Source organism: Chenopodium album, chromosome 8, assembly GCF_948465745.1.
Source record: "Chenopodium album chromosome 8, dcCheAlbu1.1, whole genome shotgun sequence".
Taxonomy (NCBI): domain Eukaryota; kingdom Viridiplantae; phylum Streptophyta; class Magnoliopsida; order Caryophyllales; family Amaranthaceae; genus Chenopodium; species Chenopodium album.
This window is the reverse complement of record NC_137841.1, coordinates 66911254-66939184: the sequence shown is the minus strand read 5'-3', so window position 1 is coordinate 66939184 and position 27931 is coordinate 66911254. Positions and strand designations below refer to the sequence as shown.

Sequence of the window (27931 nt, the reverse complement as noted above, 5' to 3'; positions counted from 1 at the left end):
ACTTAAATTTGGTTTTTTTGGTGTCATGTTAAGCGAGATGTTAATTCGGTGACTCATAATTTAGCTCGTATTGTGCCTTTTGGTGTTGAACAATTTTGGGAGAAACATAGTCCTTGTGAGGTCTCTCCTTATGTATTGATGGATAAATTATCAATATAAGACTCTTCTTGATTTGTTTAAAAATAAATAAAAAAAATTGAATACAAATACAAATACTAGTTATTGAGCTGACTAATTAATGTATTGACATAAACCCAAAATATATATTACTTGTGCCTCTTATTATGTGCAATAAAATAATATTATTTGTGACATAAAAAAATTCATTTGTTGCACATAATGAGAAGCGGATGTAGTATATTTATAATGAATCAAGACAACCTAACTAGGATCAAATACATACTACCATAAGTCATAAACTCATAATTCTATGTAAACTAAACATTTATCACAATATATTTTATCAAAATCTCCTAACATTCTTGCCAAGTTAAAGGAATTGAACCCCTAATCTTAAAGATCAAAGGTAAACCCTTTAACCTCAAGATCGCCTCTTTTTCTTTAATGGCTCCGCCACTGGTGGCGGTGGCTACTGTAAGCTAACCTCGTTCGCGTATAGTCAAGAGATGAAGACATTTTGGTTTACCTGTTTATTTAAATGAATTAATAAGAAATCAAACCATAGAGAACTTTATTCTGAAAAGTCTAAATTAAAAAATAAAGATCATTTTAACAAAATTATGCCAAAAATTGACCATCTTCTTGCATAAATTTAACTTTTCAAATAAATCAAAATAAACCAATGTAAACAAATTGTGGGGCTAAATAAATATCTCGGAAAAAGCAGTTAAGATTATTACGGGAATTTGATCAATAAACGTAGTATTATTGATTTTTCAAAGTAAATTCTAAATGGTTAGTTTAATATAAGTTTGGATCATCCAAGTTTACTTTCAAAGAAAATATAGAAATTATACTTACATTCAGGTAATTCACTGATTTGATGTTGTAAGGCTTAATAGAATAAGCCTTAAATTTTGTTTTCTTTCGAAAATGGCCTTTGTGAATCGGTGCACTCACAAGTAAAAATAATTATATTTGTAAATTGAAAACAGCGGAGAACAAGAATACATGGGATCCCATTTTCAATAAAGAATATGATCTATCAAGAATGATATTGGAGAATGATCAAAAGAGATTTTAGTATTGGAATAAAGAAGAGGAAATTGTTAGCGATTTTGCTAGAGTGACCGAGTGAGACATATATAAATTTGTCATTTCGATGTAGTATTTATAATGTATGTGATAACGCAATCGAGGATTAATCCTTGACTTTAACATGACATCAAGAATTAACGTGATAATAAAAACACGGTTCCAATTTCATCCACCTCTCTTTTATTTCCATAGTGAATATATTGAATGTAAAACTAGTATTGACCCGACTCTCCAACAATTATAATTAAGTTTTAATTATTTAATTATTGATTAATCACATTATTGTCTAATAAATCATACAAATCTCTTTGATGATTCGTATCAACCACTTTAGGACATAAATCATCGTGATCATAAAATAAATACACAAATTCTTTTTGGTTATTGTAGATTCGTATCAAACTTTTTAGGATATAAATCATCATGCACTTAAAGACATTAGAAATTGGTTATTTCTTGCCTTCTATGTAAGATATCCTAAGAATTTTGTCATAAATCAATATAGATATTGATTTAAAATTGAAAAAATTATCAAGAATAAGCAAATCATTATATTAATTGCACGATTAGCTTAAAATAAACAATATTTTGATAAACCAAAAATAAGTAGATTTTATAGAAGATATTCCAAAAAATGAGTTATAACCTATTCCTTTTGTGGTTAACCGATTGTTTGGGTTAATTGTGCCATGTTTCATAATTTGATTTGTTCATCTATGAAATTTTAATTAATATTAGTTTATAATTAAGGCTAACATTTAGTCAACGTTGAAAATCAGACTAGATCAAATCAGATCAAAAAAATTCAAATGAAATCAGATGATCTCATAGTCTAAATGTTACCATGACATGAAATGAAATGAAATTGAATTGGCATTGGAAAAAGGTAATTGTTATTTAATTGATATCATTAGTAGAGATGGAATTGAAATTTCACTATTTAATTTTGGCAAATTGGTTTCAACATCCTAAACTATATAGGTTGGGTGCAACCAAGCCAACACTCCCAGACTTAAACTAACTAGTCATTAGAACACCACCAACTATTGATTAGGTTGCAATGTTCGCTATTAATTACTCCCTTTGTTTCATAATGTTAGTCCCACATGGAATCAATCACATAAAATAATTAAGAAAAAAATAATATTTAGAATATAACATTAAAGTACAAAATAATTCATAATTAATTTACCTTAGGAAAATTTGTCAAGAACTACCCACCTAATAGGTCATTTTGTCAACAACTACTCGCTTAAAATTTTTATCAAAAAAACTACCCACTTAATTTAAAAAGTTTGAGTAGCATTACCCATTGTGGTTCTCCGGTATATGGTAAATTTCTGTAACAACTCAACGGTATATGATGAATTTGAAAATTTTCAAGGATATACCCTTACTTTTGGTTTTAAACATCTTAATTAAACTTTGATTTTATCTCATTAACTTAAACTCTACATTGATTAACTTAATCATTCCCCTCCCAATTTAATTCAATTGCCAACCACTACCATCACCACCACTACCACCACCACCACCACCATACCCAGAATTTCTCTCTCTTGCTTCACCGATCTACCCTCATTTCGATTGCAACACCTCGCCGGAAGTCACGTCGCTGTCGGCTGTCCCCTCGCTTGTGGGTTTTGGGTTCGAAATCTGGGTTGTGGGTTTTGCGTTCAAAATCTGGGTACGTGGGTGGTGGTGGGTTGTGGGTTTTGGTGTTCGAAATTTGAGTTCGTAGGTTTTGGAGTTCGGAATTTGGGTTCGTGGGTGGTGATGGGTGGTTGAATTCGTGGGTGGTTTTGTGGGTAGATTCGTGGCTGTCCCCTCGCTTGTGGGTTTTTGGGGTTCGGAATTTGGGTTCGTGGTGGTGGGTGGTTTCGTGGTGTTAAATGGTGGTGTTGGGTGGTTTCGTGGTGCTCGGTGGTGGACTGGTGGTGGTGGTGGTAGGTGTTGGTGGACTGTTGGTGCTAGTTGTTGGTGGTGGTGCTAGCCGTTGGTTTTGGGTTGGATTAGTACTTAAGTGTATCCCTAATTTTTCAATAATCAAGCTTATGATTTTTTGCCTAGGAGACCGCAATTCCCTCCTTTGTTGTGAGTAACTTTTTTTTTTTTGAAAGGAGTTGCGAGTAACTTAAAACGGAGGGAGTACATATTTATAAGAAAAAAATTATCTCTTCAATGATGTTTTTAGCCATTATATTTTAACTCCTAGCTTTGTAATTTCCAAACCTATATGGATATACTTTGAGAATTATTTTCAAATAAACACTATTTTTAGTAATTTATTTATTTTTTAGCACTAATTTCATAAATCGTCTAACGTTATATGTATTGTGGGACGGAGGGAGTATTCCTATACGTTTACAGAAATGGATGACGTACTCCGTAGGAATTACTGAATTTATCAGAAAAGAAATAAGATATGAGGAATATCCTGCAATATTCTTAGATACTCGATTTTTTCAGATAATTAAGCTCAAAAGCTACGAAATTCATGTGATTTTCCTACTCAATTACCCAGACTCCAACCAAAGTCCCCTTACTCTCTCTCTCTCTCAACTTCAGAATTTTGCTCTGATTTCTAATTCTATACCAGGTATTATTTCTTTCTCTACACTTGTTAATTATACCATAATTGAAGCTTTTTAATCCAATTGATTTGACAATTTTAAGCTATTCTATGTTGTTACTTGAATTCAGAATGGTTAAAAGTGTAATGGGTTGTTGAAAGATCTGTGTTTTATGAGTTGTTTGTTGTCATTTGTTTATGCTTGCTATGTGTTTGCTAATTTGTCTGTGTGAAAATGGTTCCAAATGCTCGTTTTTTCCTGCAGTTTGTGCTGCTGAATGGTTAAAATTTGTGGTTGAAACTGTAGAATTCCGTAGGGTGTCGTTTGAATTGCAAAAAGGGTTCGTTTTTCATTGATTGAATCGCAGCTTGTCTATTGGGGGTTATAATGGATGTCCTTTGAATTGCAAGGGGTTCATTTTGTGATCATCTGAATTGCAGATTGTCAGTTGGGGTTTCGATAAATTGGAGGGTAAATTGCTTTTTTTCACTTCGAAATATGTATGTGAACAAGTTAGGAAACTTTCGGTGATCAAATTTGTTATTTTGCTAGTAGTTTGCTCAAATTTTGCAAAATTTCCATTTTTGCTGCTTGAATTGTGATTTTGAACAGGGTTGGTAGACGTAGTAGGATTGAGCCATGAAACTAAGAGTTATGGGTGTGTTTTGTTATTCATTACTCCCAAATAAAAGAGAATTGAGCCATAGTAGTTTCTGTATTAAGAGAGTTAAAGGGTGCATGACTGCATGCTAGATTGCTAGATGACTTGCTAGTGTTACACTGTGTTTGGATAGAGAGAAATGGAGGGAAAGGAAGAGAAGAGAAAAGGGGAGATGCATCATCCTTTGTTTGGATATTAAATGCAAGGAAGGAAGGAAACGGATTTGGAAGGTTCCATTTTCCTTCCCCTTTTAATAAACTAAATCCCTTCATTATTGGAGAGATTTGGAAGGTCACCATCTCCCTCCCCTCACCTCCCTTTCCCTTCCCTCTTTTTCCTTCCCCTTCCTCCCCTTCACTATTGTTATCCAAACATAGTGTTAAGAGTATTGCATCAGTTTGCACTCGTACTAATTATTTCATTCATAACTGTGTATTAAATTTTGGATGCCCCAAAATGTTATTTGCCTTATGTCATTGTTGAGTTTTGACTATTGTTGAAATTCATGTTATTAATTCCGAAAGGAATTTATTTTTCATGTTATCCTTTATATATTTCTTAAGTCTTAATTTATACAAAATATACATTTATGTACTTGCACAAGAGTTCCTGGTTTTGAAGTTTTGTTCGAAATATGATATGTATTTTTAGCTTATGAAGTACTCTGTGTAATTTTTCCCCCTTTAATTGTAGGTTTTTTGCAGATTGGTGGAGATATATTTGTCAGCATGGCTCATCTACTTTCAACTTCTTGCTCCATGAAAGTATCTCCAAGTGAGAAACTTTCCTCCAGATGTTGGAACGTAGGGTTGACAAATTCTCCCATGTCATTTACTCCACAAACTTCAAAGTCAGCATTTAAAAGGCTTGTTCATCAAGGAGATAAAACACAAAAACTATTTGTTGTTCGTGCTACCACTGTACCTTTAAACCAGGAAACTAAAGCTCAATCTGGCACTAGCTCCTTCGAGAACAACGGAAATTCATCTGGTCGCAAGCGAGTTATGGTTATTGGTGGAGATGGATATTGTGGTTGGGCAACAGCCCTTCACCTATCCAATAAAAACTATGAGGTTGCCATTGTTGACAACCTTGTTCGTCGGTTATTTGACCACCAACTTGGTCTTGATTCCTTGACCCCTATCGCCTCCATTCAAGACCGCATAAGCCGCTGGCAGTCCTTAACTGGTAAAACGATTGAACTTCATGTTGGTGATATCTGTGACTTTGAGTTCTTAGCAGAAACCTTTAAGTCATTTGAGCCTGATGCTGTTGTCCACTTTGGAGAGCAACGATCTGCCCCATATTCTATGATTGACCGTTCAAGAGCTGTATACACTCAGCATAACAATGTTATTGGGACTCTTAATGTTCTGTTTGCCATTAAGGAGTTCAGGGAAGAATGTCATCTGGTAAAGCTGGGAACTATGGGTGAATATGGAACTCCAAATATTGATATTGAAGAAGGTTTTATAACAATCACTCACAACGGTAGAACAGATACTTTACCTTATCCCAAGCAGGCTAGCTCCTTCTATCATTTGAGCAAGGTCCATGATTCACATAATATAGCTTTTACATGCAAGGCTTGGGGTATTCGAGCAACTGATTTGAATCAAGGTGTGGTCTATGGATTGATGACAGATGAAACTGCAATGCATGAAGAATTATGTAACAGATTTGACTATGATGCTGTTTTCGGGACTGCATTAAATCGATTTTGTGTTCAGGCTGCTGTCGGTCATCCTCTTACAGTCTATGGCAAAGGGGGTCAGGTAATATTCTGTGAATTGCTCTCTAATAAGTGTTTATCTTTTTGTAGGCTACTGTATGAAACAGCTTTTAAATTTGAATTGACTAACTTATCTGAAAACATTTTCTCGTTAGGTAATTGGTTATGTTCGGATAAAAATTAAGCTCACAACCCCTTAAATATTGAAATAATGGTACTGTAGTCCATATTAGCATTTAGGTTCTAATTGCCAATATCTAAACCACTATGCAGCCTGTTGGATACTTGAAACATATCTTTGATTTTCACATTTGGTGGATTCCATATATAGAGGTTTTGAGTCCCTGACTGGTACTTTCTCGGTCTTAATGAGTGGCCAAAACCCTTAATAGATCCAAAAGATTGATCTTGGTTGGTTATAAGCTTCTTTCTGTCATCTGTAAATTGCATAAATATGGTCTTTTCCTGTGTTTGCTTTCTCTGATTAAGGAAGCAATCAATGTATCTTGTTAGCGAAGTCCATAGGTGCTAAACGATGTATTACTGTCTTTTTTCTTAGTATATAACTTCCCAAACAGAAAATTTTCAGGCATCAAGTATTTTAAGTTTGATACTAGAATTTTCAGAGTATGAATGGACTTCCCCGTCATTAAAGCAAAGTCTATGGAATATTGGAGATGATTGTTTAAGAAAGCAGGAGAATGATACCTGTACATGTTCCTTTTTGTACACTTTTGAAATTTTAGCATAGATGTCATTCTAACGTTCTTTACATTTAAATGTTTCAGACCAGGGGATATCTTGATATAAGAGATACCGTGCAATGTGTAGAGTTGGCCATTGCAAACCCTGCAAAACTTGGTGAATTTAGAGTCTTCAATCAATTCACCGAGCAGTTTTCAGTAAGAGAACTTGCTGCACTCGTAACAAAAGCAGGAGAAAAACTTGGGCTTAGTGTTGAAACCACCTCAGTGCCTAACCCAAGAGTCGAGGCAGAGGAGCATTACTACAATGCTAAGCATACTAAACTTGTTGAATTAGGTCTCAAACCACACCTTCTATCAGACTCACTCCTAGACTCTGTGCTGAATTTTGCAATTCAATACAAAGATCGTGTTGACACGAAACAGATTATGCCAAGTGTCTCCTGGAAAAAGATCGGGGTCAAGCCACAAACTCTTCGAGCTTAATTTAAGAGTAAGACCGTAAGAGTACCTTCCAAGAGTCTGCTGATCATTTGTTGTGACAAAATTTTTTCTGGTGTTGTTTTAGTCAATTAAGTTATTCTTACATAGAGAAAATTAGGAAGCTGTAGATGTGGAGCTTATGCTAGCAGTTCAGGGTTTGTACGCAGTTCTACAATGTATCTCTTTAATAGAACTGTGCTTCTGCTTGCTGTTGGTCACTGCTGTGGACATTACTGTCCCTGCTCCCTATTATGTATGAATAAATGGTTGCTCAATAGCGTTGCAAAAGAAAAATGTTTTCATGAATAACTCGTGAACAATCTTAATCAAGAGTTATTCAAGTACAAATATGAACCAATTTTCTATTATCTGCAATTTAGATTTGAGCAGTGTTCACTTTTTTTTCTGTACGTGAACAAATAAATTACGCAATTTGGCTCATTCTTTTACTTTTAGGTATCAAATAAAAGAAAAAAATTGTATTCCATAAGCATACCAAACATATGGTATTAAGAATCAAGTTCCAAACCCATACCACTATGGTTTCATTCCTGATTCCAACCCCATACCAGTTTGCGAACCAAACGCCCCCTTAATGTGCTAGTACTGCATTTTATCCTTTCTAACATTCTGAACATATATATCCGTTCTACTACGCATTTTATTGATGTAACAAACAAATCTAGGAATTGTTGGTAAGAGCTAAAAATCTGGCTTGTTAAAATTCGGTTATTGAATTTAATGGAACACTTGAACAAACTTGATCAAAAGTTTTTTTAAGTAAAAAACAAGCATGAACCGATTTCCCCACCATAGTACTCTCGCCCTTGATGTCATGAACATATCAACTGCACAATTGGAATAATGCTGTATAAACAGCACAATTCTCCTGATGTATGTTATCTATGCTGCTCGACTGTTCTGCAGCTGTGGGCAGACTTAAGGCTCCTGGCAGTTTCAAGTCCGTTACACTGTTTTCTGATCAGTCATACGGCTTATACCCATATTTTGAGTCTGATAAACAATGCCCATTCTGAAATTGGCATTCATTCAGCTCTTGAGCCAAAAGTTGTAAAACAATCAGCACCTCAAATGGGACTATAAGGATCTTTTCTTATCAATTCCAGATTTCCAATGAGGCTTCTTTCTTGTAAACAGTAGTTTCTTAAAAATAGAGTTCCTAGTTTTATAAATTCAATAATTCCTGAAAAGTTTGGAAAAATGTTCATACAATGTGCAAAAGTTTCAATGAATTATCCTGAAGGAAAAATACATACAGAGTAATACAGGTCATGAGCCATAGTCCATAGACTATTGTTCCCTGATTCTAGATCCTGGTGTACTAAACAAACATTGTGGTAAAAGAATCTTCAATGTCCTGACCCCTTTTGCCTCCTGGTGTTTGTTGCAGTAGGCATCCTCTGCTGTAAAAAAACCATTAAAGCCGACCTCATACATGAGATGGTGAATGCTTCATCCCATCATTGCATTGATTTTGATCTCTGATAAAATCTAGAACAACTTGTACTAATTCTTTTTGATGCAAGGTGTACTCATGATCAGCCCCTTCTATAATTCGAAGCTCATGATTGGTAATGTTTTTATCAAATTTCAAGGCGTCTTTAACAGGTACAATTTGGTCCATGGAACCATGAACAGTCAAAACCCTGCAAGGAAGAGCTATTATTGCATTAGCAGATCTATCAAACACCAACCAGTCTTTGATAGAGGATATAGTAGAACCTTAAACTTTAACCACATGTGACTGAAGTATCCACAGTGACCAAGACACCTAAATTCTAATAATACCTGAAGCAAAAGTAAACATGATAACCAAAGCCATCATTTCAGTGACAGCAAATCCAGGAATGTATCCACAATTCCACAGTGACCAAGACACCTAAATTCCAATACCTGAAGCAAAAGTAAGTGCGATAACCATAGCCATCATTCCAGTGACAACAAATCCAGGAATGTAAACAAGCAGTTTAATCATTGCTCAACACAAGAGTAACAAGTTGTCTTAGATAATTAAACTGCACGGATTCACAATATTATGACAGCAATTTCAGACGTTTTAAAGATGATATTTGGTAAATGGTAAGTAGGCAGATTATACATATGCACCATCTGTACAACATCAAAGAATAAAAGAAAAGTCTGAACGCTTAAGCTCCGGCAAGTCGATCAGTACTTGCTCTCTCCATAATTTGTGCTAATTGCTTAAATATATCGATTTACAACCATTGTCACCGACAACTGCACTAAACTTTCAGAGCTCAGTTGCATACTAAATCCACCTCTAGTGTGGGATCTTAGAGTCCATTTCACGTTAAAGTAAAGGAGACAATAGGAAATCAAAAGGCATACACTGATGTAACGAAAGACAACCTTTAATGACCCTTTAATCTAAATTAGGATTCGATTGCTGATATAAACGGAGCCATAACTGACCTGCAGTTCTCAGGAATTAAGTGGCAAGCTGCTCGAACATCCGTAGATAGACGATCCATTAAGCTCTCCTTAGTTACACGATACTGGAACTTTCCTGCAACAAGATATCACTACTCAGTGAACTTCAGTGTTACCCATGGTTGGGAAAGTCAAGAAGTATGCACTCAGTTTTTGTAAACACTAAACTTTCCGATGATTAGAAAGTAAAACATGATACATACAAGTATTAAAAGCTAAAAGATAGGGTATCTAGCTCCAACTTGCATAGTAGGGAGTGGGAAGCATGTAAAAAAAAGATGTTTCATGAGCAATTACAGGACAACAATTACAAAGAAATAGAAGAGATTTTAGTAACAAAAATCGCTTTATTTTGAACACTGTTTAACCTTAACTTACCACTTTTACCATAAACATCGATAAATCCAGTGCTCTCAATCCTTTCCAGAAAATTCTTGCCCAGGCGACCCTCAATGCCTTTTTCAAGATCAAAGCGGCCAGAGATATTTACAACTCTATGAATATCATGGTACTTAGCAGCATACAGCAGCACCACATTTCCACCTGCATGAACCTTTTTTAATCCCAGAGTTAAATTATGATACTGTTTGTAAGTAGCAAAATAGAGCAGCGAAAATAGAAATTAAAAAGTCAAAAACCTAGCCCCAGTAAATAAGAGTAAAACAAAGAAAGCTCAAGAGCCATGACAGTATATTCATAGGTTACAAATGCTCTTTTAATATGTTCCAAGACTTCCCGCAATATAATTACATGTTCTAATAACAGGTTGATGAAGCATTGGATCGTAAGGGATCCCCCCCCCCCCCCCCCCAGTACCTCACCCCAACACACAGGCCCTGAAATGCAAGGTTGACTATTTACGACCAACACATGGAAGATAAGGAGGTACCATTTAGCAGAGCTGAGATCGACATTTACTATATCCGCAACTTCCAATCCTATAAGCATATGGTTGAGCTGTACACAATGCAAGTTATTCATACTAAATTAATGTGACATCCATAAAGTACTCCCGAACCCTGTATTGTGTGTTCTATAAAACTCCATAGCTCAAATAAAAGGAGACTTTAAATATGCTTCGTCAAATTAGCAATAATAAAGCAAAGTCCTTCCATACCCAACATCAATTTTTCTTAGCACTCAAGTCTAGATATTAGATGTAGGCATGTAGCATATAAACCTTTACTATGACCAATGATCGTGGTTATAACATGGCCAGTTCCATGGAAATGTTGGGCCACAGCACGCAAGTCTTCAGCTTCTCTGCGATAGTTGCCATATCGAAATGAACCTTCACTTTCGCTACAAAGAGAGCACAGTAATCAATGAGTCATCTACATAAAACTTTTGCCAAATTCAACCTAGAGATGTACCAACTAAGTAAGTTAGTGATTCACTTATTGCCATATTGGGCTATTGGCATATTGCACTTAAATTTCAAGGCCCCATTTGTGTATCTAAGTCCTGATTAAAAAAGAGAGTAATGCAGTATTTAGAAAGCCACATTACCTTATACAAATACAATACAGGCGACAGTTGTAAGCATTTTTCCTTTCAACAATGTAGCTAGTATGGGTCTAAAAACTCCTACGCCAGAGGAGAATGATAAAGTAGAGCGCATAGGATATAAACAATTTTTTGCATTAAGAAGGGTGCAAGGCAGAGTGAGCTTTTAGCCATTTCAAGCAAATGTTACATAAGAGTAGATTTCTATCATCTTTGTGTGAAGCAATTAAGATAAAACAACCTTATTCACAGGAATCAAAGAATCTTCACAAAAGATTTCCAGACAATATAAATCACTATTAGTTGCAATTGCTATACATGAAATTTCTACTCTTACTGCAAAAGGCCCAAAGCATGTGTAATAATTATAGCTAATATATTTCTGCTTATTTTGCTGAGGGAAGGGGGAGTATTTCATTCTTTGGATACATCTCTCTTATTTTCTATTGTCAGAATAGACAAATTGTATAATGAGTTCACATGGCTCACCCATTTCCAGCAAAGTCAAAGCGGAAGGCACTCATTCCAATATTTTCTATAGCAGTAGCAAGGCTTATCATGGGAATGCGTTCCTGAAATCATTTAAAGAATCTTTATTGTATATCCAACAAATTTGGGTTTTCTTCAGTTAAACACAACAACAAAGCAATTCAATATTACTAGTCCGTCAAGAACATATCAGTCTACCACCCAGCACAACACTAATACCACAACTTAGACATGAAGCCTATAAGCCTTTCTGCATCTACAGCCTGTACATGATACTCTATAAAAGACTATCCAGGATGCATTTTTTAACCCATAACATATGCCAGTTGTGGCAGGAAAAAATACAGACACAAGCATGAATGATGCACTGACCATGTAAAATTGAGTAAGTAACATCAAGGCATAACAATGTTTCTTGTCTATGATCAATGATTGACTTCAAGCCACAAAAGAACAAGTCTCACTGTACAACATTCAGTAGGCAATCACTTAAAGCGATGAGGAAAATACAATGCAATATGGCAAAAGGCTTTAAAAGCAATGTTTAGGAAATAGGCTCTGCATTCTATAGCAATGGGGTTCAACTTGAAATATAGGCAGTCTTACTTATGGTAACAAATACTTACCTTCATGGACTTTATTCCATGGCACACAACTACAAGTTCCTTGGAACCTGTATCATGTAATATCCCCACTAGCTTTTCACCATGATGATTTGGTATAACAACCTTAGTTTGTACAGTCCCTGCATAGAAATATAGTAGAGAATTTTCAATGGCAAGAAAGAAGAGACAATAGTGTTCGAGCATATGACTGATACTAAAGATCAGGACTCAAAGCACAATAAAATAAACAGAAGGGAAAAAAAAAAACTCTGTATATTAATGAAAAATAGAACAAATTTTAGAAACTTGTCCCAAAACTTATTTGAGCACTATAGAAACTAGAGCAATCTATTCCTAACCACCATGAAGTAGATTTAGTCTTTGTTTGTTAATGAAAGTCATTTTTCCATGTATAATCCTTACTAGGTCTACTCCAAGAATTTGACATCCACATTATGTTTCCTTAACTCCTTGAGTCATTCACAACCTTCTTTCTCCAATACTTTGTTTCGGTTGAAACTAAATTTCAGCATTGGCCTCCTTCACGGTCTAACTTCTACTATTGCTTTTAATTTCTCTAGCCAATAACCAGCATTTTCCCATTACTATTACTCAAAATATTTTCTCATCACCTGTTATAAAACAAACTTTGTCTAGAATGATGAGATAAAAACTCAATTATGGATTGGGTCTTTCCTTCCGCGGGAACTCTTAATGGTGACCAAACCCTACCCCCATATACCATTTACTTCCTGTTCCAGTATGGCTCCATATTAAATATCAAAGGAAGCTAAAGCTCCATGGAATTTCATCATCGAAAGCTGGATTTCTCACATATTCCCTAGCAGTCTCCGAGTTCAAATACAAAGAACCTAATGATCAATACGACAAGCTATTAATCATAGAAATTAAGCAACAATAAACTTAAGCAAAACTATCAAACTTAAGCAATACTATCACTAAGTTCTGTCATGGGACATTTTCCTGACTCATAACTTTCAAATGATTAACATGATCAAGTTGCTTCCAGCCTTTCGCACACCACATCCTTATTATCCTCAATTTACAAGAAACTCTAAGCCGCCTATAGAACTAATTATGTTTTCAGCTAACTTTTTTGTCGTCTCAAAGTTAATGAATCAACAATTTACAATGTAATACGACTACGACCACCCATGATCATATTAGAATGGAAAGTAACACTAGATTTATATAAGAGCTAAATCACTAACAATCACCACTTGCCAACCTATAATAAAATCTAAGATCAGTAAGATCACTATCTATTCACTCACTTAAAATGATCAAGAAAACTCTAAGCCTCGTTTCTAACAGATAAACTACTCAATATCAAATTCAGGCATTAGACTAGCGCCTATCAACGAGTTCGGAGTTCGTCTCAGGTATCATCTGGTATTTTTGGAACAATACCCTTAATCCTTAAGCATAGTAAATGAAACTCTTAAACAAAGTACAATGTAAGCCCAACAAAGAGGAATCAAACCAACAATTTGAAATTTTGAATCAGTCACAAATTCATCACATATCATCAATTATAGCCAAACCCAGGTAAATTGAAAATGTTATTGTCAATTGTAACATAATAAAGACTCTAATTTCACAAAATTTTCAATTAGCATTGAATTTATGATCATATCTTCAATCAAATTAGCAAGTATTGCATGTGTTTTTATGATCCCAAACTAATACAAGTACTAAATTTTCTAAAATTGAATTCAACTTATACAAATGATTATTAAATCAAACCCCATAAATTTGAAAACACAAAAAGCTCACAAATTTCTCAATATAAATCCGAAACCCATTTGCAGGATCATCATTTGCTTGCAAATTTTAAGATTAAAGTAAGAATTAAGGTGATTTAGAAGTTACTTACGTTGAGAATGATTAGGCTGATTAATTCCAGCATTATCTTGCCCAACGGAAGAATTAGAGTCTTTGGGTTGATGATCAGCCATACTAGCGAGATTTTTGGAGGAGAAAAGGTGAAGAAATGAGGTTGAGCAAAAGATGAGAAATACAAGTTAATCTCTAATATCTTAGGGCAAATTTGTAATTTTTCGGGGTTAAAATGATTTGACCCAAAATCCGATTTTAAGATTTTGGATTGGATATCCACGTCTGGATAAGCGGGTAGAATGGATGAGCGAAGAGTGGGAAATATCCCAAGTCTCATGTAAGATCGAGCTGCTTCCGAGGAATTGGGGAATCTTCTCGAACACAGGTTGTAAAAAAAATCAGGTTTTCGAATAGGTGGTTATAAGACTTGCACTTACAAACATTATATGGTGAAATAGGAGTTCTACTTTGCTTGTTTGGATGGTAATGTTTTATGACCTAGGCAATGTCAAGTGCGATTTGGTGTTACTTGTTGCAAGAAATCAAGAACAAATTTAAATATAAGGCAAGTTAAGGAACTCTTTGAAAAAGGCTAACGATGTATCACCATCAACATATAATACATTGATTTGTCTTTGAAATTTGATTTCCAAGACTTAATATCATCTCATTTATTTGAATCTGCAATTGCTTCTATCTTTGTTGTGCTTTCACAACTAATTTTTGGTGTCTATAATTTATCATTGTATTTGTGATTGCATTCAAAAATTCGATCAACTGCTCTCTTCTTCAAGATCAACCTCACTTGAAATTTGTAAAAAAAAAAAAAAAAAAACCTCACTTGAAATTTGTAAAAAAAAAAAAAAAAAAAAAAAAAAAAAAAAAAAAAAAAAAAAAACCTCACTTGAAAAGTTGAACTAATTAATAACATAAACAATTTATTATTGAAAATATTATAAATAGTGAATTAATAATGACATCCAAGGCCCATTAGCTCAGTTGGTTAGAGCGTGGTGCTAATAACGCCAAGGTCGCAGGTTCGACCCCTGCATGGGCCAATTTATATTTTTCACTTTTATGAATTAAATTTATATTTTTTATCATAGACACTATTAACATTGTGGCCCATTAGCTCAGTTGGTTAGAGCGTGGTGCTAATAACGCCAAGGTCGCAGGTTCGACCCCTGCATGGGCCAATATTTTTTGCTCACGCATTCTAGTTATGCTTGATCCTGCAAGCACACCTTCTGTCTCGAATTAGTTGTCAAACAATCTTACTACACGACTTGACACAAACATCTTTTTAGTTGTGTTATTATTACTCTATGTAGAGTTGATTCGAACGAGTCCTTCAGCTCTTGAAAAATATATCAATCTTGAATGCCCTGCCTAAAATAGAAGATCAGCTCATGACAGAGCACTTTATAAGATCAGCTCAAATAAAAAATGAAAGCGCAGAATGTAGTCTTATAATTCTGCAAGAATGTACATGTTCTGGAGTTTTAGGGGAAAAAAAAAAAATCCCCTAATTAATATGTGAATGGAGATCAAAACTACAATGTATGTTTTCCTTGTACAACCTATTTATAGTGCCTCAAAAAGACCTTTTGATAAAATTTTCTCCAATATTACCATATAATATGAATCACATTTACAATTCAATAACGTTTACAAGCCATCAAACAAATGTACATTTCACAAGCTAAGGAATCTTGACAATTGTTGCATTTAAAGAAGGGCGACGAGAATGAAAATAAGAAGAGCAGCTACAAAAGAGTACTTAAGTGCAGCAATTACGATAGCCAATGAGACAGCTAACAGCTGCCACACCACCTGGACACTCGCCCATGTAAGCAGACCTGTCAAGCCCACAGCCAATACATTGTCTGGATCTGGATCCAGCAGCAAATCAGTCCATCTCAGCTTGAATAATGGTGTCTGCTGATCGTCACTGGCCTCAGTACCATTTTCATTGTTGGGTTTTGGCTCTTTGCTTATCTCATTTTCATCTCCGTTCTTCTGCTCTTTAGCACAAACCACAAGTTTCCTAAGGTTCTGAAATTGCTTTTGAGGGGTTACATGATATGGCCGGATTTGGTGTGTCATGCATCATCTTGGAGTTGGGATTGCAAGTATTCTGATGTCTGAAAGAGTTTTAACACCTAACATAGCATAGCCAAAACTGACAATGAAGAATTAGTCTGTAGTGAACATATTGAACAACACATTGGACAGGATTTGAGATAGACTAGAAAAACCAGCTGCTTCAGTTCAGCTATATGTATATTTCTATATATCCTCATTATTTTTATATGGAGTATTTGTTATGTGCAATTCACACTCGGAAATTAATGAGCATTCAAAAATGAAACCTGACCATGTATTACATTACATCTATGGCTTGCAAAGAAACATTAGCTCTAAACAATCAAGTAGTTCTAGATAATTATTTATACACTCCAAAATTAATGAGAATTAACCAGTAAGTGAATTACTTTGTAAGATTTTTTCCAAGTCGTACATTGACACATTACAGAATAGAGAATCTCCTCTAATATAGATGCTTGATTTGACACTTTTAAGCATATACAAGAACTGAAACTACTTACAAAACATTTTAACAGACTAACATAAGACTGGTTACGGAAGGAAAAATAATTTGTAGCACTTGTCTTTGCCCAACAAGTTCCACTGAGTTCCATAACTGAGCGTGACAGGTGCTACAAGACGGTATTTTCACAGCTTAGTCTATACATAAAAAATACGTGGAATTTTCAGGTGGAAAATTATGCAACATATAAATATACTCATTCTGGAATTCAATATCTGCCAAAATCAGGACAAACATTATGGAATTCAAAGAGCTATGTTCAACCAACAATCAAAATCAAACAGATAATACACACCTAAAAAAAACCCCATTTATAATTTCATCAGAAGCCAATCTTATGTAAGAGGCAATGAATCCTGTTAAAATTAATCTATTCCCTTAAAGATAGAAAACAATTCTATCCTAATTCCATTAACCTAATTCAAATATACATTTGTATTCAACATTCTAGCTGGACTGGATAATATTAAAACCGTGAATCGATTTCTTTTTTTTTACATTGATCTAAAAGTAACAAGAATCCAACCTAATTGTTCAGCTTTCCACTTTGCAAGATTGCAATTTTCTTCAACTTTCCATTTCCTAATTCCTAGTGTCTACTACATAATCTCACAAATAAACAAGTCCCAATTATCCACATTTCTACACTTCATAAACAAATTCAATCAAATTGAACTTATTTCATGATCTATAATCCACAATTTGCTCACGAATCACCCTCAAACCTTCATATTTCACATTTACAACAACTCAACTGCATCATAGACATCTCTAATATGCATCAATTTTAGGGTTTTGCTGCTCTACAATATAACAATCAAATACAGAATTTTTTCGAAATTTAAGAACAAAATGTTAATTGATGCTCAAATTTTCTCAATAATGTTAACATATTACATTCAAAATTAAGCACAAAAACATGATTCAATACTAAAATGAGGGGAAGGCAGATATAGGGATAGATTACCAGAAGGATTTCGTCAGTCGGAAGAGAAGAGAAAGATTGCCGGAAAATCAATTTGCCGGCGTTGTTCTGAGCATATGATGACAACTTGACAAGTGAATATGAGGGAGGTCTCACTTCTGAATCGTTTTGTGTGGAACAATTGCCTCTGGCTCATTTGTGATGTGTGCCTGTTTGCCTATACACCTCAATGGGTTAACGTCGTCGATTTTTGTTCGGGTCGGTCTAGGTGTCAATTCGGGTGACTGGATTAGGTCTAGTTAAAATATAGTCGGGTTGGCTCTAGTTCGTCGTGCTATTTTATTGTGTCAATGAAGATAGAATTTTCAATAGGTCACTCCAGGTTAAGTTAGGTTTAGTTGAATCGGGTCATTTTTTAACGTTTTTAAATTTGAGTTAATTTTCATATTTTGTATCACTTTAAGTGTTTTTATAACTTTTGCTTGTTGTTTTAGGTTTTGAAATGAAAATTGTTTAACACTCTTGTTTATTAGCTCAAATCAATTTGGTCCTTAAATACTTGTAAATAAACACGAATTTGATCACTTTATCTACTACTAATCACTTGCGGCACACCTTTGTGAATGGGTGATATTATGTGCTTTAAGGTGACAATATTTGGGGATAATATCTTATTTACTAAGGCCCCGTTTGGTTTAATGTAAAACATTTTCAATAAAAAGAAAGTTCAAATTATTTTGCTTTGTTTAGTAGCATACAAGAAAAGTTCAAGAAAAAAAAAAAATGAGTATTTTTTTTTTTTAGAACAAAAATATGAGTAATTAAGCTTATTGATCTTGAAGTATATAGGCTTACTCCAAGAATAGTAACACATGTATATATCTCTTTACTAAGAGTTGAGTAATGTTGCAGTTAAATATAGGCTCTTCAACAACAATTAATATCAATGTGACTAATATTCTTTATTTGATCTTGATGTAAAATTATAAGTCCTAAAGTCCTAGTGATCCTGCAGACTACAGTACATTTTCTTCGTATGTCATTACTGTTAGACTTAATTTGTACATGAAGTACGAATTTCATGCTGCTTGATGAGTTATCCTGAGTTGTATGTACTGTGGTGTAAACTCTCTATCACTTGCCAGGGTTTTTAATTTGTGTTAGAAAAATCTGATTGAGAGATCTCTCCTGTGTCGCAAACTTGCTGTCATGAACTCATCATTGCAGTATCTCTGATTTCTATATTTATACGAGTGTATCTTGCTACCTATGAATCTATGATTTCTATTGCGGAGTTAAAAAGGGAAGAACATACTCATATGCAGTAAGATATACTTTGTAGTAAGCATAAAACGATTGCTATGTAGAAGAGACTAATTAGAGAGAGACTTGAAGAGCAGCCAGTTATCAGTTATTTTTACAATGCATCCATTTTGGGATGTATGATCAGATCGATTTTGGAACTCCTTGGAACCAACTAGTCAATAACAATATTTTAGACGGCTTATATTGGCTCCATGACTGATCTACCTCGCTATCATCAATTCATCATCAAAACCATCACAAAGGGAGCAAACATAAAGCCGCTCCAAACCAATTGCCTTACTTAGAATGTACTCTAGCAACTTCACATCATTGGCATTACCAACATTCAATAGTTTTATCTTCTTAAGCTGACTTAACAAGCGCAAAGGTATTGGACCTCCGCCACCCCAGTCCTCTTCATTCATAGACATATCCATGGTAAGATGGACTAGATTATGAACGACTAACCCATCATCATCATCATAGTCATTGAGCGCATTGAACCAGCAAGACCGTTTAACAGGTTAAGAGAGACAACTCTAGAAATCTCTTGAACAAGTTGTTGTGCATGGCTAAAGTTCCAAATGTCAGGATATGCCATAATCAATCTACTTAAATACTTGAACAATTTATAAATTCCAATATAACCGCAAATGTCAATGTGTTCAAGAATTGGTGAATCAATTATAAAGACAATTTTTTATTTTTTATTTTTGTGACTTTCCTTTGATAATCAAGGACTTCAGACTCTGAGCTGGTGCGAAAAAAGCTTTTAAGGTGAACATAAGCAGGGTCTAATTCCAAAGACTTAACATTGAGAAATGTAAATGCATAAAGAGCCGACTTAAACTGAGTGTTATTGAGAAATGTAGAACCTGTTATTGCACCTATGCAAAGAGAATAAACCACCTTTATATTGCTACACAACTTAACGTGTCAGATCTGCTTCGGCCACTAAGCTTTTCTACATCTCTAGTTCACTTTCCAACTCACAGATTGATGATACAGGGAAAACACCAGATAACTTGCAGCAAATGCACGCAAGAAATGGTAGCGAATGACAGGAAATAGAACATCATCCTCCAATAGAAATTAACAGCTAAATATATGCACAATGGATTCAGTAAAATTTTTATATAAGGAAAAAAAGATCTTTTTTTATAAAGAGAGTCAACATTTAAGACCCCACTGGAGCAACTCCTTTTGCTTTGGCTGTTGCTGCAGCGGCAGCAGCAGCTGCAGCCGCTGCAGCTGCTGATGCGGCGGCACCTGGGGTTGATGGCGGAGACGGATTAGACTGCTCACTGTTCTTAGTGGCCACTATCTGCTGTTGCTGCTGTTGCTTCTGCTCTGAGTTGACTTCTGTAATCAACTCCTTTATTTGATTACCCGTGAGTGTCTCATTCTTTAGCAATGAATTAGCCAAGGCATGGAGCTCCTTGCTATGGGTTGTAAGAATGGTTTTGGCATTGTTGTATGCTTGCTCGAGTAAAAACCTAACCTCTTGCTCAATAAGGAGCCGAGTTTCAGTGCTCATACTACGGCCATTGTCATCATAATCATGAGTCACAAGCCCAACCTCTCTGCTCATCCCATACTTTGTTACCATTGACCGTGCAAGTTTTGTTGCTTGTTGGAGATCAGAGGACGCACCGGATGTTACCTCATTCTCCCCAAAGATGAGCTCCTCAGCAACTCGACCTCCCATGCAAACATCAAGGCGGGCAAGCATTTGTTTCCGGGAAACGCTTGTTTGATCCTGCTCAGGAAGTTGAGTAACCATTCCAAGGGAGACACCACGAGGGACGATTGTGGCCTTGTGAACCGGAAGGGCACCAGCAGTGTGCATAGCAACGAGGGCATGACCGCCCTCATGATACGCTGTCATCCTCCGGTTTTCCTCGGAGATTACAGCGGACTTGCGCTCACTGCCCATTAAAATTCTGTCCTTGGCATACTCAAGATCAGGCATGCTCACTGCCTTGGCCCCATCCATTGCAGCCTTCAGAGCAGCTATGTTAACTAGGTTAGCAAGCTCAGCACCAGAAAAGCCTGGCGTTCCTCGAGCAATAATCATGAGGTCCACATCTTCTCCCTTCAGCACCTGTATATAGTAAGACATGTCGAACGACCCAAAGGTACAAATAGCATTAGTGCATGTACACAGCAATCAACACTCAAATCTATAGTGTCTTGGTGACTGCTGACAAGATAACCAAAAGTTCAGAACTACATTGCTACTATTCTAAGAGCAAAATAATATATACAGGCAGCTTATACTTGGTACGCTCATCTAACTAACAATCAAGAGTTTTTTTACTATTATCACAATGACAACAGATAATCAGAGCAGAAGAAATCACCACATCCAATCAAAAAAGGGCTTTCGTCTATCAGAATTCCTAACTCAGACCTTAAAAAAACCCAAGGTTAAAGCCAAAGAATAGGAAAGAATAAAATTGAAGAGATTGCTTTTCAGTGATTGATCAACAGAAAACAAGCTGACTTACTCCTATTTTCTTGGCTTCTATGAATACATTGGCATGAGATAGGAAACGGATTGCTTGGATCAGGTTTGATTTGGGGCATACATGGGTTACGAGTAGTTAGGTCTGAATCAAGTCATATTCCGGCCTATTATTAATTAAATTATTATGATAAACCAAGCAATATAGGTCATGTCTATTACCAGTTCAGCTCATGATTGGGTCATGCAGTTTGGGTACAGTCCGGGTTTGAGTTTGGTAAACATGTACAGATTTTGACAGGTCTCCTAGATTAATTCAAATACTTATCAGTGCCCGATGTATCAAGAGAATAGTTGTGGGATAGAGGGAGTAACATCTAAGGGCAATATCACAATATAAACCACTCATGATTGGGTCATGCAGTTTGGGTACAGTCCAGGTTTGAGTTTGGTAAACATGTACAGGTTTTGACAGGTCTCCTAGATTAATTCAAATACTTATCAGTGCCCAATGTATCAAGAGAATAGTTGTGGATAGAGGGAGTAACATCTAAGGGTAATATCACAATATAAACCACTCACCCTCCCAAGATGTTACAAACTTCTGTATTTCTGATTTAATGATAGCTCTTCATTTCAAAAGACATGAACTATTTATTCCAGGAAAACAGGAAATTTTTCACTACTATTTCATACCTTAGTCATATGAGTTTCTAAAATCTGTCTGCGTCCTTCAACATCTGGGTTGGGAACGGTAACATGTCGATCAAATCGTCCAGGCCTAACCAGTGCATGGTCCAATGATTCAGGAAAGTTGGTTGCAGCTATCACAATAATTCCCTCACTTTGTTTGAAGCCATCAAGTTCAACAAGCAACTGATTTAATGTCATTTTCATATATTGCTGATCCTTGGGGTTACGACTTCCCCCTATAGCATCAATCTCATCAATAAAAATGATACAAGGTGACCGTTTCTTAGCGGCTGCAAACAGATCTCTAACCCTCCTGGCTCCAACACCAACAAACATCTCCTCAAACTCACTGCCACTGCAAGAGAAGAAAGGTACTCCAGCTTCTCCAGCAATAGCTCTGGCTAGCATAGTTTTTCCAGTACCAGGAGGGCCAACAAGCAAAACACCCTTGGGGAGTTTACCTCCCAAACGAGTGAAACGCTGTAGATATAAAATATGTATCAATAAGACATAACTATCCACGAAAGTATCATAATAAAGATATACCAACATAAATTTGCACATCATACAAGTGTCGCATGCTTGCTATCAGTACAGTACAGATAAGACGCGGGAGAGGAGTCAAACCTATAAAAACATTTTCATACTAGCAGGAGAGAGGAGTCGTAACAACACAAGAAACAATTTTTAGATGTCACGATCACTAATCAGTGTCATTTAGACTTAGCTACTAGTATCAAACTATCAAACAGGACCAGATAGACGTGTTATACTAAACTGTATTATACGAAGTATTATTTAAACAAATTATAATGTCAGGAGTCCAAACCATATGGAGTTTACACAAGGTAAAATGAAGAGTCTCTATAACACCCTAATTGTAAAGTGTATACACTCTTTACCTACTTGATATGAGAGATTAAAAGATATAAACACAGTTCATTAATGGGTCTCTCTGAAAAACACTTGCTGATAAAAGGGTAAAGGAAATATAATAGAAGTCCAATTGTACTTTCATTAAAAGAACATAAAAGATTTTCACAGCAGACACAAATAAAGGAAACTATATACATGATCTAACATACACCAACACTAACCTTAGGATCTCGAAGATAATGAACAATTTCTTCTAGCTCAGCTTTTGCTTCATCAACACCTTTCACATCACTGAATTTAGTGCTGGACTCCATACTAGGCTGCACCTCTTCATTCAGACCAAGTCCTGAAATACAAAAAGGCGGATTTCATGAATTAGCTCTAAGACAAATTACTCCGTAAAAATTAGAAGAAAGAAAGATCCTAGCCCTTTTTCCTCTGAACCAATGTACTCAAGAGCACTTGTAGTTTCTGTACCTTTACTAATTCCTCTGTCTTCAATTAGTGCCCCAACTCCTGATATTAAGAGAAATGCTAAAGCAATGGTACGAAAAGTACGCCACAGCTGTTCCTTAAAATGCCCTCCTTCAGAAGACACCATATGTATTGGAGCACTAGAAGTTCCGAGTACTCCATCTTTTGTGGATTTTACCACATTGCGGAAAGCAGAAAGTCCACCCATGCTTTCTTCCTCAGAAAAGCTGTGGCCCGTGGCAGCTATTCCTGATGATTTTAGCAATTCAAATAAGCAAGTGAGAGGGCAGTGAAATAAATAGAAAGAGAACAAATAACTGAGATAGATAAAAACCAAATGACTTGAAAATATAGGACTTAATTACATTAGACACAAGATAATAATGAATTGTGAGATTGCACAAGAAAAAACCAATATTTGTGTGTTTGCGAGTGCATGTAGTACACATGTATCAAGGACCTCTGTTGCTTAGAGATTTGGGTGTCCATGTGCGTGTGTGTGTGACTGTGTGGGTGTGGGGGGGGGGGGGGGGGGGGAGGCGGGGGAGGGAGAGAGAGGGAAATAGGATATGGCATGAAATACCTGCCTCTCTAACAGCAGACAACAGATGGCAAAAACAAATGTACATATTACGGAGTAATATCTAACAGCGCCAAAGAGAGATCAAGCCAACAAATAGAGAAAATGAGATTAGTACAGAGATGACTTTGAGGAGAAGCAAGGACAATGCAGAGATGGAATGCTCCACCTGCAAGCCAGCAGCAGGATCAGCTATTAGGTGGAGGTTATTGGTAATTTAAGAGGTCAATGAAATGAGCAAGTGAGCCATGGTCATAGTGTCTAGTTTACTACGCAGGAATTCATAATTTACATAATTTTAAGGTGTTTTTCAAATATCTTCCAAGACTAAAAGCTGAAGATCAAAGCTAAGACAAATAGCTTAGTGAAATTAGAGATCAAAGCAGAGTAAAGACATCCTTTCAAAGGAGAAAAAAAAAAGAGTAGAGACAGAATGGCACCACATAAAAGAACTAGATAGATACTTAAACAAGTAAATATTGAGATGAAAATTAAACAACCAAATGCATGAAACTCACAAAGATTCCAAACAAAGACCACCAAAACAAGTTAAAAAAGACCCTACAATTATTCACTTGTCAGGAGAAAAGTAAGCACACACATTAACCACAAAATGCCATTTATTATGCATAGAAAAAATTTAAATTTCCCAAAGAACAGAGCATATTCCAGGGGACAACATGCAAGTCTTTTTCCAAAGAGAAGTCATAGTTTTCAGTTCATCAACAGACACCATTGGCAAGAGACGCATTGTATGAGATGTCAAAAGAGAAAGTAGTCACCATAGCTTGTTCTCAACTTATTAAGTAAAACACATATTCCAACACAAACCTCTCTGCAATGTTCTGAGCAACTCGCTTTCATTCAATCTATCAACCTTGACCAGTGCTTTAACATACTCGGCCACAGCTGTAGGACTAGAATGCAAAGCAGGTTGACTTTCAAAGGCTCTAATCACTGCTTCTGGATCACCTCGACGATAAACATCCCTAAAATAATCACTTGCTCCCTCAGCATCTCGACCTCTTCGACCTAAGCTGCCAACATAGCTCGATTGATATCTCTTCTGAGATCCTGCAAGTGTACTTTCTGCAAAACAAATCATATAGTTAGTAATATATGTTTGGTCACCCAAACTAAAAATGAAATCTTGAATCTAGCCAAAAATACAAACAAACTAAGCAACAATTTCATCAAATAAAGAGTAATTGGGCAGGACACGAACCTGAATAAAGTTTAAAGCAAATTTAACTGAAAAGTTCTTATTGAAAAAATTTAGATGCTAGAGCTTAAGACATCCTCATAATAGAAACTATTATCACCGGACAAACCAAATAAAGTTGGATCTCACTCAGAGATTGTTTAAACATAATACCTCCGGAAGTGAAAAAAAGCAACACAAAATAAATCACATAGTCTAATATTTAAATCACAGGAATAGACTTGTACGAAATACTCCCTTGCATTCCTATCAAGCCAAATTGTCTACAAAATAGCTAGAAGCTCATATCCTTTTTCCCCACTATAAAAACCAACACATGTCAAGCAGTGGTAATATTGGGAAAATCTAATTATCGATTCCTTCGGTTTTAGTTTTTACAGCACTCGTGTCTAAATAAATTAAGCCATAGGAGCAATGAATATACAAGTCTAAAAACTATCAACTCCTATTTCAATCCTTGACAAACTAACTGCATTCAAAACCAATTTCCTTCAATCATGGTGTCATACTGCGTCCAATTCTTAGTTAGCAGACACTACACTTGCATAAAAAACTAACAATCAAACAATTATAAGATAATTGATTATCAACTATCAACAACCCATAGATATCATCAAATGAACAATCACCTAGGTCAAAATCCTACACCTCTTTTATTAACACATCAAAGCAAAATCCAGTAACATGTAAAAAAAAAAGAAAAGAAAAAGAAAAAGAAAAGAGTTTCACCTCCAACATTGTGCAGCTGCCGTAAAGTTGAATAAAGCCTAGTAGAAATAGTCCTCAATCGTACAAGCTCGTATTCCCGTGTTGCCGCCTGCCAAAAAACAATAAATGGGATCGTAAATTTTTAAGTGCATAACAAAAGAAGCAGAGATTCAATCAATACTCTTCTCCCAAATCAAAACACCTTCCAAGTTAAGGTGATCGACATATAGAGGAAGACAATCCACACACAAAAAAGGTACAATCTTCATCAAAATCTAAAGATTCAAACTCATTACCATAGCCATTTCATTTGACAGTTCTAATTTCAACTACTTCAAACCTTCATTACCATCATCAAATGGATAAGCTACACTAAGAACAACTAACTCCACTGAAAATCCAACTAACCGGCTAAAATATCTGCAAGAATCCATCATTTCGAAAACCCTAAGCTCAAAACCCCCAACTTTCAACTCTATCCACCCAATTAAACATAATTCAATCAACCCCACAAAAAAAAAAAGGAACAAAATAATCAATACCCACAAATTAATTCAACAAACCCAAATCCTAAAATTCCCCAAATCAACTAAAAACAGCAAAACTAGGGTTCCAAGATCAACAAAACCAATAAATTACCAGACTTCGAAGAAAATCAACAAAAGGGTATCAATAAAATAGAAAGATTCAATCACAAACCTGCCTAAGAAGTTGCCTCCAAGCCATTAAACCCCTATTCCCTCTTTTAATTTATCTCTCTCTCCTAAAGAGAGCTAAAAGAAATGATCTTCCCCTTTTCCAATAAAAATTTTCCCCCAATTTTTGCAAACCCTCAATTAAAATTAAATCTTGAATCTGTTACAATTAAAAAAAATTAATAATTTGGGTGCCTAGTAATCGCGAAAAATAGGGGAAAGAGAGGAGAGAGGAGAGAGAGAACTTGATGTATGTAGAAATGAAGAAATTTGTGAGACAAGTACTTTGATTTTTGTAAATTTTTAATTTTTTGGAATGAACAGAGCATAAAGAGTAAAATATCTAACGGGTATGAATCAAATGGGTCGGTGATCCATATTCGCCCACGCTATAAGTGTGGTTTGAGAGTGATTAAAACTGTCCTAATCTCCAATTTGTACATTTGCTTGAGTACTTAACAAGTTACAAGTGAGTAACATTGTCACTTTGATATTGTTCTTATAATTTGATTTGATTTGCTTTGCTTTTGTGATTTGGTCAAAATGGTTTAACACATAGTCATGTTAAGGGCATGTTCCGATTGATTGAACTCAGCTGAACTGAACTGAACTGAACTTATTAATTAGTGATTTTTAACTACGGATTAGTGATCTTTGATTATTTATTGATTATTTATTACTATACATATGTGTATATACAAATGTACATATTATTAATAATAATAATAATAATATTATTATTATTATTAATTATTGATTATTATTATTATTATTATTTATTGATTATTATTAGTATTATTATAATTATTATTATAATTATTATTATTATTATTATTATTATTGTTATTATTATTATTATTATTTATTGATGATTATTATTATTATTATTTATTGATTATTATTATTATTAGTATTATTATTTCAATTATTATTGTTATTATTATTATTATTTATTGATGATTATTATTATTATTATTATTTATTACTTATTGATTATTATTATTATTATTGTTAATATTATTATTATTATTATTATCTCAAAAACAAAAGTCATACAACCTACAATAAATTA

General features: G+C 35.1%; 3 protein-coding genes, 2 long non-coding RNA genes and 2 other non-coding genes across 9 annotated transcripts; 3 read left to right on the top strand and 4 right to left on the bottom strand.

Moving 5' to 3' along the window:
• Positions 1 to 337: 337 nt before the first annotated feature.
• LOC145556339 (uncharacterized) lies at positions 338 to 1237 on the bottom strand. The gene is made up of 2 exons (XR_014091835.1): positions 982 to 1237; positions 338 to 646 (listed from the first exon to the last, which is right to left on the bottom strand). It is a non-coding gene; the product is annotated as an uncharacterized LOC145556339 (long non-coding RNA).
• Positions 1238 to 3579: 2342 nt separating this feature from the next.
• Positions 3580 to 7739, top strand: LOC145642061 (UDP-sulfoquinovose synthase, chloroplastic-like). Of its 2 annotated transcripts, none has more exons than XM_081693138.1 (3): positions 3580 to 3817; positions 5146 to 6227; positions 6973 to 7739. In XM_081693138.1, exons 1-3 carry the CDS (start codon positions 3595 to 3597, stop codon positions 7372 to 7374), a joined length of 1707 nt encoding a protein of 568 aa, XP_081549264.1. In that variant the 5' UTR covers positions 3580 to 3594; the 3' UTR covers positions 7375 to 7739. The 2 variants fall into 2 exon arrangements, with proteins under 2 accessions (XP_081549264.1, XP_081549265.1); XM_081693139.1 differs by having other exon boundaries at positions 3674 to 3817; positions 5157 to 6227.
• Positions 7740 to 8541: 802 nt separating this feature from the next.
• LOC145556338 (putative uncharacterized protein YDL057W) lies at positions 8542 to 14467 on the bottom strand. Of its 2 annotated transcripts, XM_081617992.1 has the most exons (8): positions 14341 to 14467; positions 12465 to 12583; positions 11839 to 11921; positions 11024 to 11145; positions 10222 to 10386; positions 9826 to 9919; positions 9181 to 9285; positions 8905 to 9038 (listed from the first exon to the last, which is right to left on the bottom strand). In XM_081617992.1, exons 1-7 carry the CDS (start codon positions 14420 to 14422, stop codon positions 9219 to 9221), a joined length of 732 nt encoding a protein of 243 aa, XP_081474118.1. In that variant the 5' UTR covers positions 14423 to 14467; the 3' UTR covers positions 8905 to 9038; positions 9181 to 9218. The 2 variants fall into 2 exon arrangements, with proteins under 2 accessions (XP_081474117.1, XP_081474118.1); XM_081617991.1 differs by lacking the exon at positions 9181 to 9285 and having other exon boundaries at positions 8542 to 9038.
• Positions 14468 to 15287: 820 nt separating this feature from the next.
• TRNAI-AAU (transfer RNA isoleucine (anticodon AAU)) lies at positions 15288 to 15361 on the top strand. Its single transcript has one exon. It is a non-coding gene; the product is annotated as a tRNA-Ile (tRNA).
• A 64-nt stretch (positions 15362 to 15425) lies between these two features.
• On the top strand, positions 15426 to 15499 carry TRNAI-AAU (transfer RNA isoleucine (anticodon AAU)). Its single transcript has one exon. It is a non-coding gene; the product is annotated as a tRNA-Ile (tRNA).
• A 409-nt stretch (positions 15500 to 15908) lies between these two features.
• LOC145556337 (uncharacterized) lies at positions 15909 to 18034 on the bottom strand. Its single transcript, XR_014091834.1, has 2 exons — positions 17882 to 18034; positions 15909 to 16485 (listed from the first exon to the last, which is right to left on the bottom strand). It is a non-coding gene; the product is annotated as an uncharacterized LOC145556337 (long non-coding RNA).
• A 2002-nt stretch (positions 18035 to 20036) lies between these two features.
• LOC145642060 (ATP-dependent zinc metalloprotease FTSH 4, mitochondrial-like) lies at positions 20037 to 27174 on the bottom strand. Its single transcript, XM_081693137.1, has 7 exons — positions 26864 to 27174; positions 26186 to 26273; positions 25066 to 25323; positions 23658 to 23903; positions 23402 to 23526; positions 22308 to 22784; positions 20037 to 21248 (listed from the first exon to the last, which is right to left on the bottom strand). The coding sequence occupies exons 1-7, from the start codon at positions 26888 to 26890 to the stop codon at positions 20322 to 20324; spliced, it is 2148 nt and encodes a 715-aa protein (XP_081549263.1). The 5' UTR covers positions 26891 to 27174; the 3' UTR covers positions 20037 to 20321.
• Positions 27175 to 27931: the final 757 nt, after the last annotated feature.